The 15,643-nt window shown below is 40.1% G+C and overlaps 1 protein-coding gene across 1 annotated transcript; it reads left to right on the top strand.

The window, feature by feature from the left end:
- The first annotated feature begins 2,115 nt into the window (after positions 1-2,115).
- Positions 2,116-4,899, top strand: LOC111912220 (cucumisin). The gene is made up of 8 exons (XM_042899785.2): positions 2,116-2,263; positions 2,349-2,589; positions 2,679-3,183; positions 3,259-3,350; positions 3,457-3,678; positions 3,776-3,887; positions 3,984-4,197; positions 4,292-4,899. Exons 1-8 carry the CDS (start codon positions 2,152-2,154, stop codon positions 4,810-4,812), a joined length of 2,019 nt encoding a protein of 672 aa, XP_042755719.2. The 5' UTR covers positions 2,116-2,151; the 3' UTR covers positions 4,813-4,899.
- Positions 4,900-15,643: the final 10,744 nt, after the last annotated feature.

Raw genomic sequence — 15,643 nt, 5'->3', positions numbered from 1 at the left:
ATTGCATCAATATGAGACTTGTGTACATGATAACTTTTAATGATACTCTGATAAATGTTTTAAGATCTTGTAGTTATGATTCAATTAAACACTTAAAGTTTTAATCAAAAAATTTGGGTTGAAATTAGGGGCGTTACACCAGGGCTAGGCGCAATTTATATGTTTGATATGTGATATTTTGGGAAACTTACTTAGTTTTATGCTTACAGTTTATGTTTATGATTTTAGATACTTCCGTTACAAAAAAGAATAGTCTGGCGTGACGAAACATTATCATCCCGTCGTGATTTCTACACTTTTTGGATACTATTACTCTGGATATTGTACAGTGTTATTAACTTGGATCTATTTGGTGACTGAAACTATTGATTTTTAAATGGAATATTTTATCATAGGTTGTAGGTTGTTACAAAGCATTTAGCAAGTTAGGATCCTTAAACACTTGAGAGTAAGTTAGATATTTTAACGTATTAGTTATTTTAGTATATTTTCACTTCATCTCTATTTCAAATTTAGATATTTTAGTATCTTTTCACTTCAAATCATTTTCTCAAACTCATATTTAAGTTTATCATCCCCCTCAAGAACCAACGAAGGATCTCCACCAAACACCACACTTCACGTTAGTCTCCTTTCTTTTTCCCATAGTATATAAAAGTTGTTGAAAGTGTATTCTTAATATATAAAACAGTATACATTGCTTTACCAAATTTTGTATCATTATTGTAATAATAGCTTCTACAAGGTATAACGTATTAGTTATTGATAAAGATAAGGTGGTCAAAAGAGTTTCGATCAATCCTAGTATCCTACCATGGTAAGAATTTATCCTTTTAACCCTCAGCTTGTATTGAACATGTGACTCTGTCCGTACGACTGCATATTTTTGCCTATTTTTTCATCTGGACATTAACAGATAGACTGATCTGAAGCAGCTTGTGGAGCATGGTGTTTTTATGGAATTGGAAAAATATGTTGCTATTCTACATAATTTAGAGTCTATCCACAGTGTGGTTTCTGCATGCATAGTCATACCAACGGGCTTCTAGCCTAACGGTATCCGGTGTTGTCCTTCCTTCTTGAGGTTAAGGGTTCAAGTCTCGTGAGAAACATAAGTGAAAATTTAAGAGTAGTGTGGAGTAGATTAGATTTGCCCTTCCCAAAAAAAAAAAATCTAAAAACGAATTTTTAGAAATATTTTTTCAAATTGAATAAACAAATGTCTCAACTTTTAATACCATAACGTTTTAACTTCTTACAATAAAGAATTTGTCTCCCCTGCATTTGCACGGGTAGGCGACTAGTCTTAAATTAACTCGTACTCCTCTTTTATCGCCTCTTATCTCTTGACAGCTTGTAGGTTCTAATATGTAACTTACTGGAGACATTGTTTATTCTCTTTTTTTACATTAAATACATATTTAATGAAAAAAATTAGATACGCCAAACTTTGTTAGTGTTAAATTGGATTTTAATTTAACAAACTCCTACACAGAGGATCCCAATTCAATTCTCTCTCTCTTCTCTTCTTAAAAAACATGCATAGAGTTTTCCAAGCACCATTTATTCCAGAATCATACGATGTGCATGTGCTACTGGATATGGCTATTGGCTAAAAAGCTGGGCCCGCAGCCCCTTAAGGGATCCGCCACTGCTGCGATATCACCAACATTGGCTAACTTCGGAGTAACCAATGAATTACGTTTGCTATATATATAAACAAGTTCCATTTGTGTTTCAAATTAATGGCGTCTCAATTATGGTTTTTCTTGGTTACTGTCACATGTTCTCTTATTTTTGGTGACAGTTTTGCTGCCGACTCCAATGATCTCAAGGCATTCAGTATTTCTCGTTTTGGAGTTTTGATCACACCAAGATAATAAATATATCAACATTTTCGTATAACTATAAGATTGTGTTCTGAGATAAAATATTGTTGTTTGTTTTGCAGACGTACATTGTGTATATGGGTGACCTTCCAAAGGGTAATTCATCAGTGTCGTCACTCCACTATAATATGCTACAAGAAGTTTGTGGGAGGTAACAATTCGCGACATGATTAAACTCTACAGTCGCAAAGATCGATATTATCTCTTGTATGTTCAGTTCGATGCAATTAGTGATCAGTTGATCATCACTAATTAATCTTTAATGGATTTCATTTCAAGCACCCGGGCATCAACTGCGTTGCTCCGAAGCTACAAAAGAAGTTTTAATGGGTTTGCCGCCAAGCTAGCAGATGATGAAAAAAACAAAATAGCTCGTGAGATTTTTTTTAAGAAATCAAACTAAATTAAAATACTTATTTACTTATGATTATGTATGTATATATGTTTGCATGTACGTAGGTATGGAGGGAGTCGTGTCAGTGTTTCCAAGCAAAATCATGGAACTGCATACAACAAGGTCCTGGGACTTTATGGGCTTCCCTCAAGATGTCAAAAGAGCACCCCTTGAAAGCGACATCATCGTTGGAATGCTGGACACCGGTGCCTGGCCGGAATCCGATAGCTTCAAGGACGATGGATTTGGCCCCCCACCATCCAAATGGAAGGGCTCTTGCGATTCCACCAATTTCACCTGCAACAAGTAGATAGATCCATCTCGATCGAACCATATTAGTTTCTTAATTATAATAATGATACGGAGAGATTAATTAACATTACGAAATATTTCAGCAAACTCATCGGAGCAAAATACTACCTGACTGACCAGAGAGCCGCCAACCTTTCAGCAAGAGACACCGAGGGTCATGGGTCTCACACTGCTTCCACGGTGGCCGGACGTGCAGTGAACAATGCAAGCTTGTTTGGTCTAGCTAACGGGACGGCTCGAGGTGGTGTTCCATCGGCTCGCATAGCTGTGTACAAAGTCTGTTGGGAGGGTGGTTGTACAGAAGCCGATATATTGGCAGCTTTTGATGATGCAATTGCTGATGGGGTCGACATGATATCTCTTTCCGTCGGAAGTCCTTTTGCCTCCGATTACTTTGAGGATTCTATCGCCATTGGAGCTTTTCATTCCATGAAGAACGGAATTCTTACATCCAATTCCGCCGGAAATAGCGGTCCTTTAGCCGGAACAGTTGCTAATTATTCCCCTTGGTCGTTAACGGTTGCCGCTAGCACCATTGATCGGAAGTTTATAACTCCGATTGTGTTGGGCAACAATATGACCTTCGAGGTGAGAAATTCTCTTTCACTTTCAGATATCGCAAGAAGATCATGGATGGTTTTGTAATTGTATCTTGTGTGCTAGGGGCCGGCAATAAACACATTCGATGCTGCGATTCATCCTATAGTTTATGGTGCTTCTGCGCCGAATACAGGATTTACATCAGATGATTCAAGGTAATTAATTAATTATCAATCAATCTAATTTTCGATCAAACATGAAGAACTGATTGAAAGATATATTTAAAGAAAAATACTAATCATCAATGATAACGAAACGCAGAACCTGCGAACCAGGTTCCTTGGACCCAACATTGGTTAAAAACAAAATTGTCGTTTGCGATAGTACAGTGGGTCCCTCAACAGCGTTGGAATCAGGTGCAAGTGGTGCAGTGATCGAAGGTGATTTCGGGTTTGAAGATTTGGCATTCTCTTGGCCTCTACCAACGACATACTTGAACGACACAGATGGCAGTGCAGTTCAAAGCTACATAAACTCAACCACGTAATTAAGTCGATTGCTTACTTGTGATTTCTTCGCCCCTAATGACCACTTTTCTGATTATTTTTCATGTGATTTTCCTTGATATATATATACGTAGAACTCCAAGTGCAAGCATCCTTAAGAGTATTGAACCTGTAGACGAAGCTGCTCCAACTGTTGCCTCCTTCTCATCAAGAGGCCCAAACCCAATAACATCCGACATCCTTAAAGTAAATTTCTGTTTAACTGGTCTTAGTATTTATATAATATACGCATGTATGTCTTATTTATGAATGATAATATATGATATATATTGTTAATTATAGCCCGATTTAACTGCACCTGGAGTGGATATCATAGCAGCATGGTCGCTGGATACGACTGTCACCGGAGTAGAAGGAGACACTCGTGTTGTACCATACAATATCATCTCCGGAACTTCCATGTCTTGCCCTCACGCCTCCGCCGCAGCAGCTTATGTAAAATCCTTCCACCCTACATGGTCTCCTGCCACAATTAAGTCCGCCCTTATGACCACCGGTAATACTATTATATTTAAAACCCTAGCACGGGAAATAATTAATTAATCCATATTTGAAATAACAATGGACGTTTTTATTTTCATAAATGGCAGCTGCACCAATGAGTCCAACTAAAAACGTGGACCATGAATTTGCGTATGGTTCAGGCCATATCGACCCCTTAAAGGCCATCGATCCAGGTTTGGTGTATGACGCCGGAGAAGCAGATTTCGTGTCATTTTTATGCGGGCAGGGTTATAACGCCACAAATTTGAAAATCGTCACCGGGGATACAAGTGCTTGCTCGGCGGGGAATAACGCGACTGTTTGGGACCTAAACTATCCTTCGTTTGCTCTATCGGCTAAAGACTCAGGCACCATTGTCAGGACCTTTAATAGGACTGTTACTAATGTGGGTGCACCGGAGTCTACATACCAGGCTAATGTGGTAGCGCCATCAGGACTTGTGGTGAAGGTTTACCCGAGCAGTCTTGCGTTCAAAGCGGTGGGGGAGAAGCAATATTTTGTGGTGACTGTTGACGCGACAATTGGGTCAATGATGATTTCGGGTTCCTTGGTTTGGAGTGATGGAGTTCATAATGTCAGGAGTCCGATTGTTGCCTTCAAGAATTAATGGATTTTATTAGCTATTGTATTTAGTGGATAATCTTTACATCGTTAATGGACCCGGCCCTGATGTATTTTCTTACGGGCCATTGTATACGGATGATATAGTAAATAATTTATTTAATAATATGATCATAAACAAAAATTTATATATAATAAATGATGTATATTGGTAATTTTATGTATAAATAATATTTTAAATGTTTAATAAATTTAAATCATATTATTTACTACGCGACTAAAGATAAAAATATAAAAGTGTAGTATGAAAACTTTAATTTTCATATATACTAAATAGGGAAATCTCCGGAAAAATCTTAATATTTCATCCTAATTTACGAAAAAGTTTTAAACTAAATTTATTTACGAAAAAATTCTAATTACCAGTAAAAATGACAATTTGATCATTAATCCAGTTTATCAGTTTCAATACTTACCCGGTTCACGACCACTACAACTTTCTTCATACGTATTGGGTTTATCTAATATTTTACTTTAACGCTTATTTTATCTTTAATCCAATTAAGTCACAATAACTAAGCATAAAACACGTAATATTCAAATAATACATTTTTATTATTTCAAAACGAGTTACAAAGGTCAACCTAGATTATTACATCAATATTAATGTCTACCCTAGAATCACGGGCGTTACACATAATTTCATTAAAGTCTCATTATGTTACCATAATTTGGGATTTATTCGTAAATTATGGTAAAATAATGAGACTTTAATAAAACCGGATAAGTAATGAAACCGGAAAAAATGGGTCAAATCGTCATTTTTACCGGTAATTGAGATTTTTTTATAAACAAATTTTAGTTTGAGATTTTTTCGTAAATTAGGGTAAAATATTTAGACTTTTCCAGAGATTTTCCTACTAAATGTAACCGAAATAATAATTATACATGATAAAACGACATAGCTGTTATAAAACATCAAATAAAAAACAATGTATCAAAACATATGTACGGAAAAATAGATCACAACCCAAAAATATGGACTAATTTCACCGCTAGAAACAAGAGTTTTAGCGACAGACCAGTCCGTCGCTATTTTGTTGCTAATGATTGTTTGTGACGGATCAGCAACAGACAAACTCCATAGCCAATTTAAGCATGGCTTATGTGCTAGCCAGGGATTTTGAGACATACTGGTTTTCCTTGCGACGATTTAGCGACAAGTTATCCATCTCAAATGATTACTTACTACACTTATTTAGGACATCCAACGATAGAACTTAGTAACATTAGTCCGTTACTGGTCTGTCTTAAATCTCCATATTTGTTTTTGTAGTCCGTTGCTGATCCATCACAAATGGATGATATCAGATTTTTGTAATCCATCATTGATCCCTCGCAAATGCATGATATTTTTTAGTTCATTTTTGAACCCTCGCAAATTTAATAAAATAATAACATATTTTTTTTGTTTTTTTATTACAAATATAAAACAAAAATACCAAAAAAAATCAAATAAATTATACAATCTCAAAACAAACATTAATATTTAAATACAAAAAACATTAATAAATATACACTCAAAAACCAACCATTAACCTTAAAATACCAAAAGCATCAACTATAAAAGTTTATCAAACAATCCTAAAACATCAAATATCAAAGTTTAACATTAATTGATATTTGATTTCAAAGTACCATAATTCTTAATTCCCTCTAATGTTTGGCATATATTGCTGCAATTTTTGTATCTATTTCCACAACTTTCACATTTGTTGATATTTAGCCTCAATTTCCACATCTTTAATATCCATCTCCCCACACATTTTCTGTGTTCATACATAACCTACAGTTAAAACATGAATATAAGATGTTAGATAGATTTTGTTAGTAGAATGTCATGATAAGAAAAACTATACAGTACAATGTAATGGAAGTAGGATACTATAATAGACAATATTAAATGAACCTCTTAGGACGTTTTTGTCCTAGATGTGAATCCAAATATTATTCCATAAGCCTCTTATTATAGAAAAAGTAAACATGAAATAAATTATAACAACCAACATAAATAGATTAAGAAACACAAAAATAGGATGTTATAACAGCCAACATAGTATTTTTTATACAGAAATAGATAACAAAAGAAAAGAATTATGGAATGGCACCCACATTAGACCATTTTACTTTCAAATACAAATTTCTTGAATAAATAAAATGTTAGAACAAGTATAATACCAAATATTAAAAACAATTAAATCAAAATAATTATAATAAGATACAAATAAAAATATGATTTTATCGGTTTAACAACAACCCACCTCCTTTTTCTCGGAGTTGAACGGCGATGCATGAACTACCAAAGATGCTGACCTAGCGTCATCAAAATTCATTCCAAGCTACATATAATAATAATATATCATGAGGAAAAAATCCAAATTTGTAAAATAAAATAATATATGAGTAAATGGTACCTCCACATTTTCACCACCCTATATCAAAAGTTACAAACAGTTATAAAAAATATTTTTAAGATAAATAAATTCTTAACAAATTTACCTTTGGTAAAAATACACGACCAGTTGTATTTTGAACTATGATGTAACGTTCGGGTTCCTGGTATGTATTTTAAATCAATTTATTCATTTTTATACAGGAACTCGACGAGTTGGAGGCCCCAAACTCATCGAGTAGAAATGAAATTTGGATGCGGGATTTAAAATCTACTCGATGATTTGAGAGCCTCAACTCGATGAGTAGGGCTGCCAGAATGAAACCCTAATTTTCAGGGTTTAGCACCCTATTTAAACACCTTAAACTCCAAAGGTTGGCCTAATTTGGGGCCTCTACCGTCCCAAACCCTAGCCACGAAAAATGGTAATACACTTTTAAGAGCTTTGAGCCATTTTTAGTGCATTCTTGTGGTATTGAAGAAGAGGAAACCTAAAGAAGGAGCAAGAAAGTGTTGGCGAAGACTAGATCCAAAAGTCTAGTTCCATTTCTGGTTCATTAGAGGTATAAAGCTCCTATCTTGTCTATAGTATGCTTATATCTCTTCATTTTCACTTTTATTGAGTATTTGGTGCAAGAAGCATGACCCTTGGGTAATGGACATCCCAAGTGAGTATATCATTAGATCTAGAACCATGGAGGGCCTTCATGACATAAAGGTGCAAACTTTATGGCCATTGAGGCCCCATACAAGCTTTAAGGTGTCATTTTGATCTTTTAAGCCCCAAAAGGCCATGCACGGAAGGAAAGTCAAGGACTTTACGTGTCCATATAGTATATAAGGTCCAGATCCCAGTTTTTATGCTTTAGTTTGTAGTATTATGGCTTTTGATCAAGATCTAGGTCCAAAAGAGTTAGGGTTTAAGCTAAACCCATTAAGTAAAGGTATTAATGGGTAAAGTTGGAAACTTTACGCTTAAAAGGACATTTTCAGTGTATATGAAAAACATGAAGCCCAGATCTGAAGAGTAGGGGCTTAATCCTTTAAGATGGCCCAAACAGACTAAGGAACTCGTCGAGTCCATAGAGGAACTCGACGAGTTAAGTCGATTTGCCCCGATTATGTACAAGGTAGAACTCAATGAGCCTTAGGAGGGACTCAATGAGTTGACTCGCTTTATCACAACTACGAGTAGCTCGGGAACTCAGCGAGTTAGGGGGATGACTCGACGAGCTGAATCGCGATTTCAGGGTTTTGATTTATAGAACTCAGCGAGTTCAGTCAACCCAGAACGTTGACTTTGACCAGGGCTAAAATGGTCATTTTACCCTGAGAAGGATTATTGGATTTTGACTACGTGTTATTATAATAATGATAGTCGGCGAGTCGTTAGAGCAGCCGTTAGAGATTCCTCACACGAGATTTCACAGTTAGTTTTACAATGTGAGTTTTCCCCTGGTTAGAATGGGTCGAAGGCACCAAGGCCGACACGTATATGTTGTATGTATGCTTAGTAGCTGAGTGTGGGCGGGGCCCGTATCTCATCATTAGCCGAGTATGGGCGGGGCCCGTATCTCATAGCATTATTTGAGTATTGATATAGGACTGATTGATAGACTTGATTATACTTGTTGTCTGTGTGATACTTGTATGTATGTTTAGTAGATGAGTGTGGGCGGGGCCCGTATCTCATAGTTAGCCGAGCGTAAGTGGGGCCTGTATGTCGTAATCAGTGGAATGTGGGCGGGGATCGTATCTCCAAGTTAACGGAGTGTAGGTGGGGCCAGTATCTCCTAGTAGTATGTTTATGTGTATGGTATGTGGTAGTTTGGGGAGACTCACTATACGTCGTGCTTACAATTTTCAGTTTTGGTTTTAGGTACTTCCGGTAGCTAGGGGAAGAGCTCGGGATGATTGCAGTGCACCCACCATTTGATTAGCCTGGGATAATTTACTATGATGTTTGTACATGAGATTCTGATACAATGTTTTGATATGTCATTTTGAAATACTATCACTTATGTTTTTATGAGATGATTTGGTTTACTATGGTTTTATTTATAAATTAAAAATGAAAATTTTGGACCGTATTTTTTGGATGTTTCATATGCCTTCAATGAGAAAAGATACAAGTTTAGATGGCAATTCAGACGTGTTATTTGGTGGATCAAAGATTTTATAAATTAGAAAAAAAAAAAACATAAAAATAATCTAAAAAAAGTAAAGAGACAGAGACATACCAAATTTAATGTAAGTGTTCCAGTTTTATCATTGCAAATTATAGTAGCAGATCTCATTTTCTCACAAGCAGATAGTCTTCTAACCTGCAAAAACAAATAATTATTATATAAATAACATACATGAATTTTTATTTAAGATTTTCAATAAAAAATTACCCTTTGTGTAACGATCCGTCCCCGGTATGATGATTCCATAGTATTTAATTAGAAGTTTGCAAGAGGGACTCGGCGAGTTCATAGCCTGACTCGCCGAGTAGGGACGGGATTTCGAGCACGTGTTAGTTGGCGACTCGGCGAGTCCATATTCGGGACTCGGCGAGTCTGCCTGCCTGGGAGAAACCCTAAATCCCCGGGTTGCTCACTATTTAATCCACCTTATAGCCCCCAATCTCGCCTCCTTCACCCTCAGAAAGCTGTGAGAAAACCCTAATCCATCCTTGAGTGATCTAAGTGTTCTTGTGTTAAATTTTGAAGGCTTGAAGTAGGAGAAGAAGAAAGGAGCAAGGAGAAGAGGTGTAGAGCAAAGATCCAAGGGCAAATCAGAGTTCTTTGAGGTATTCTTCGGATTCCCTCCTGTTTTATGCTTTTAACCTCCATTAGAACTCTTCTAGATCTAGTTTGATGCTTCTCTCAAGCCTTATGATTGTATGGATGCCCTATTATGTCGAGATATCCTTAGATCTGTTCATTTAGGAGTTGTAGAGCCCAGATCTATTGCCTTTTTGAAGTTATCTTGCATGAAAACCCTAGATCTAGCCTTTATTATGCGTTTTGAGCCATTTTAGCTTCATGGATGCATATGGGCACGTAAAGATAGAATCTTTACGTGCTAATCGAGTTAAGGGAGTCCAGATCTATTAGTTTTATACACTGGATTCAAGCAGAATCGAGTTTTGAGTTGCTGCATGCAAGCGACTCGGCGAGTCAGAAGAACGACTCGGCGAGTCGAGTTGCGAGTCCCCGTTTTTCCCCTTTTGAGTGATGACGAGTGGAAGCCTGTGAGTAGTAGAGTGGACTCAGTGAGTCGGAGAGCAGACTCAGTAATGGAGGGACTCGGCGAGTTGTTCATACAACTCGGCGAGTCCAAGGCAATCTTCTTAAGCTCAAGAACAACTCGTCGAGTTGTTCATATGACTCGGCGAGTCGGATGAAGATTGTCTGAGTTCTTGGATAGAGAGAGTACTCGTCGAGTCGATGCCATACTTGACGAGTAGCCACGAGTGGGGTTGTGAAATGAGATTAGAGACTCGGCGAGTTGGTGGCCCAACTCGGCGAGTCAGGTCAACTGTGGGTTGACTTTGACCGGGAGAGTTGACTTTGACCAAGGGTAAAAGAGTCATTTACCCCAGTGCAGTGTTTAGTATTTGATTGAGTGTGTTTATGGCCTTGTAGCCGGGGAGATACCGGAGCAGCAACAGTTAGCTTCCAGAGCCATTCACACAGCAGCCAGTTCACGAGGTGAGTTTCCTTCCAGTAGTAACGGGTCTAAGGCCACAATGCCGACCCATTTAGCTAGCAGTCAGCTTCGGACCTCGATCCGATGTAGTAGTTAGTATGTTTGATGCCTTCGTGGTTCAAACAGGATATGTGTTTATGCCAATTGATATGTTTATGCTATGTTCAGTCAGCTTCGGACTTCGGTCCGATGTAGGGGACAGAGGTCCAGTCAGCTTCGGACTCCGGTCCGATGTAGGGGACGTAGGTCCCAGTCAGCTTCGGACTTCGGTCCGATGTCCTAGTCAGCTTCGGACTCGGTTCGATGTAGGGGACGAAGATCCCAGTCAGCTTCGGACTTCGGTCCGATGTAGGGGGCAAGGCCCCGGTTAGCCGGACTTCGGTCCGACGCAGTGGGCAAGGCCCAATATGTGCTTTATATGTTTGTGTGGTATGTGGTAGTTTGGGGGAGCTCACTAAGCTTCGTGCTTACAATTTCAGTTTTGGTTTCAGGTACTTCCGCAAGCAGAGGGAAGGGCTCGGGATGATGGCACCGCACACACCACAGCCACAGTTTTTATCTTGGGAGTTGATCAGTTATCTTATATATGTTTTGATACAGTCATGACACCGTTTTCTCATTTGTATTTTAGTATGGTTTTGAGATTTGCAACGCATGGTTTTATTATGATATACTCCGTTTTATGATTATGGTTATATTAAAAATGAAATTTTCAGGCCGTATTTTTGGGTCGTTTCAAGTTGGTATCAGAGCCCTGGTTTGAGGGATTCGGATACACCTCCGGGTGCATCTGAACTCAAACTAAGGGAAAGATAAAAAGATTTTCAAAAAGAAAAAAAAAATGTTTTCGAATGAGATTTTGAAAAGCACTTAGAAAGAAAAGAATTTTTAAACAAGATAAGGGTGTGGTGCATGCGATCAGCCGAGCTCAAGTAAGTACTCCCAAATTACCAATACAAGTTTTATTATGATTAATTGTTCCAGCTTCAGTAGAACAGCATGCTAGTATAGGACTAAGGATCTAGGAGGATGCCTTATGTGCCTGCTTTATGTGTTACAGCTTTATGAGAATTGCATGCTAGTATTGAGTAAACAGTAGTAGGATAGCCTGTTTAGGTTATGCATGGTAGCGCGAGCTTAGCATTGTATGCTAGAGTAGCTTCTCGTTATGAGAATAGTTTTGCCTGAGTATGTTTCCCTTATCCGAATGCTGCTTGCTTTGTGCTTTGTGGGACTCTGAGTGGTGGGAGTTAGCCATTAGGTGAATACGCCACATCACATGTGATTAGGGTTGAATAATCTCAGAGTGCTGGATTTGGCCCTATTGCACAGCTCTTGTTTGAGTCCAACCGTTGTAGGGACGAGTCTTTTACTCGAAGGATTATTTGAGCCTCATTGTATGTGATGGTATTCAGGTGGTGGCTAATCAGCATTACAAGGAGGCCTTCGGCAGCTGAGGACTGGTATGAGTGGAGTCAGCGATTTCCCTAGGGCAAGCCTAGGATGAGAGTAGCAGAGATCAGTAGTAGTAGAAGTGACTTGGTGGAGTCAAGGCGGTTCTTGAGGAAAGTACGGATAGATGTGGAAGGTAGTATGGGCCCGTACTACTGAAAGCAGAGGATCCGTACTCGAATCAAGGAAGGCCGAGACAAGACCAGGAAGCTAGTAGTAGTATCAATGATCCATTGAGATATTTCAGTTTTCTGATATTGCTATGATGTGTTTCAGTATGGTGGTTTTGCGTCCGAGGACAACAGCCGGCAGTGGAGGTGCCGGGGAGGGATCAGGATCAGACTCAGGAAACGAGCACATGGATGAGCAGACCAGAGAGTTTCTTTCTTCAGAGATTACTCGTATCATTTTAGAGCAGACTCCTGTGATCTTCGGTTCGATCAAGGAGGGGATCCTAGAGCTGATGGATGAGAGATTGGGCACCTTCCGTGCCGAGGTGGCGGCCATGATAGGGTCGCGCACACTTACTTTCAGGGAGTTCAGGGCATGTGGAGCTCCAGACTATCATGGGGCGCGGGACCCCATAGCGAGTACTAGACGGTTGGCGGATGTGGCCAACGCATTCCGCACTAGCAGGTGTCCCGAGGGGGACAAGGTCAGATTAGCGTCCTGTCTTCTGAAGGACAGGGCACGGGATTGGTGGGAGGAGGTCGGACATACTATGGGAGATGATGCAGCATTGGATGCCATGACCTGGGCTGATTTCTCTACCAGGTTCAGGGCTGAGTTTGCACCAGTTATTGAGGTGCAGCAGTTAGGCAGAGAGTTTCAGGACCTCACCCAGACTACGGAGACCGTGGCGGAGATCACCGCCAAGTTCAGAGAGAGGGCTCTTCTTGTTCCTCAGTATGCAGCCGATGAGGAGATGAAGAAGGCCCGTTATCATGAGATGTTGTGGAGCGATATCCGCCAGTTTGTGAGCCGGTCCAGCTATAAAACATTGGACGACATGATTGCTAGGGCTCGAGAAAGGGAAATTGATCTCGAGATGGAGAAGAAGAGGAAACCGCAGGCGGTTTCGGGTTCAGGAGGTTCGGGCAAAAAGCCCAAGGTTTCAGATCACAGGTCCAGGTCTCAGCCGAGCCACAGCCGTTGTGGCAGGTGTGGGAAGATGCACGATGGGGTGTGCAGGGCAGGGAGTTCCGGCTGTTTCAAGTGCGGTCGGACTGGGCATTTGAGCAGGGATTGTACGGCCCCTGCTACTGCTGTTGCAGCATCAGATCTGATTTGCTTTCAGTGTAATCAGAGGGGACATAAAAAGTCCCAGTGTCCGAGTTTAGCTGCAGTAGGGAAGGTGGTGGCACCTGCCCCTGCTACCTTGAGGATTACAGATGGCCGGCAGGGCCGAGCTGAGGCGCCAGTGGCGAAGAGTAGAGCGTTTCAGATGACAGCAGAGGAGGCACGAGCGACTCCTGATGTGGTGACGGGTATGTATCTTCCCTTCATCTCTTTATTTTATTGATTGATTATTGCTTATGATTGTATGTTTTATATAGGGTCGTTCTCTGTGAACGACATTTCTGCTATGGTATTATTCGATCCGGGGGCTACCCGATCATTCGTATCGCTTGCGCTTAGCAAGAGATTTAGCAGAGCTTCAGGGGAGCTGGATTGTCCATTAGAGGTTGAGAAAGCAGATGACAGGACCGTGAGGGTCGGCAGAGTGCATAGAGGGTGTTCCCTTAAGTTGTTTGATGAGCAGTTCTCAGTGGACCTGGTTCCTATTCCCCTGCGAGGGAATGAGGTTATTGTGGGCATGGATTGGCTAAGCCCCAATGGGGTGGTGATTGATTGTGAGCTTCAGCTAGTGAGGGTTCGCACTCCCAGTGGGGGAGAGTTAGTGATTCAGGGCGAGAGGCCACAACGCGGACCGACCTTTTGTTCCGCCGCAAGGGCGAGGCGCTACTTTCAGCAGGGTTGCGCTGGTTATGTAGCTTATGTCTTGGATGCCCGGGAGAAGGGCAAGACGACAGTTGATGATGTTCCGATAGTGCGAGACTTCCGGGATGTATTTCCCGAGGATTTACCGGGGATACCTCCTGAGAGGCAGGTTGAGTTTGGGATCGACCTGATTCCTGGTGCGGCTCCGATAGCCAAGGCACCGTATCGCCTAGCTCCCCCTGAGATGCAGGAGTTGTCTACGCAGCTGCAGGAGCTGCTAGGCAAGGGTTTCATCCGGCCGAGCAGTTCGCCTTGGGGAGCGCCTATCCTGTTTGTGAGGAAGAAGGATGGGTCGCATCGTATGTGTATAGATTATCGGGAGTTGAATAAGGTGACGGTGAAGAACCGTTACCCACTTCCGAGGATATATGATTTGTTTGACCAGCTTCAGGGAGCGTCTTGGTTCTCCAAGATCGATCTACGCTCCGGGTATTATCAGATGCGGGTTAGGGATGAGGATGTATAGAAGACTGCTTTCAGGACCAGGTATGGTCATTATGAGTTTGTGGTGATGCCATTTGGGCTCACCAAGCCCCAGCCGCGTTCATGGATCTCATGAACCGCGTGTGCAGGCCGATGCTGGATCGGTCAGTGATAGTATTCATAGATGATATCTTGGTATATTCCAAGACGCAGGAGCTGTTGGGTTTTGAGCATTCTAACACTCCTAAGTGTACATGCAACCCTAAATACCTTGGATCTATGTTTTCTCTATTATACATGCAAATAAGAACTTCCAAGGTATTATCCTAATCTAGCATACAAAACAATGACTATAGCAAGATAGAATACATACCTCTTTGGTGTAGAATGTCTTCATGAAGCTTGAGTGCCTAGTGCCCCAAGTGTGACACCTCAAATGGAATCACAATCATCAAAAACACTTAGAATGACTTGAGAGAATTCTACACTCACCAAAATCGGCTAGCCCTTTCTTCACACACACTAGTGGCCGATTTTGGTCAAGAATAAGATGCTTATATAGTTAGGGTTACACCATGTAAACCCTAATTGACATGGCCTTTCATTTCCATGATCCATGGGTACAAATACACCATGGAGCATCCATGGACCATCCTATGGGTTTTAGCCCAACTTGATTATCCATGGAGCATTAGCCCACTATACAAGTATGGATGATTTACACAATCAACCCATATATTTAATTAGTCTTCTTTTGATCACTTAATTAATCCTAGATTAATTCTTGATCAATACTAATTAAATAATCTTATTATTCTTATTATTAATATACTAGAACTTATAATATATTAAT

The sequence above is a fragment of the Lactuca sativa genome, chromosome 2 (genome assembly GCF_002870075.4).
Source record: "Lactuca sativa cultivar Salinas chromosome 2, Lsat_Salinas_v11, whole genome shotgun sequence".
Classification (NCBI taxonomy): Eukaryota; Viridiplantae; Streptophyta; class Magnoliopsida; order Asterales; family Asteraceae; genus Lactuca; species Lactuca sativa.
This window is presented reverse-complemented; position numbering and strand designations above follow the sequence as displayed.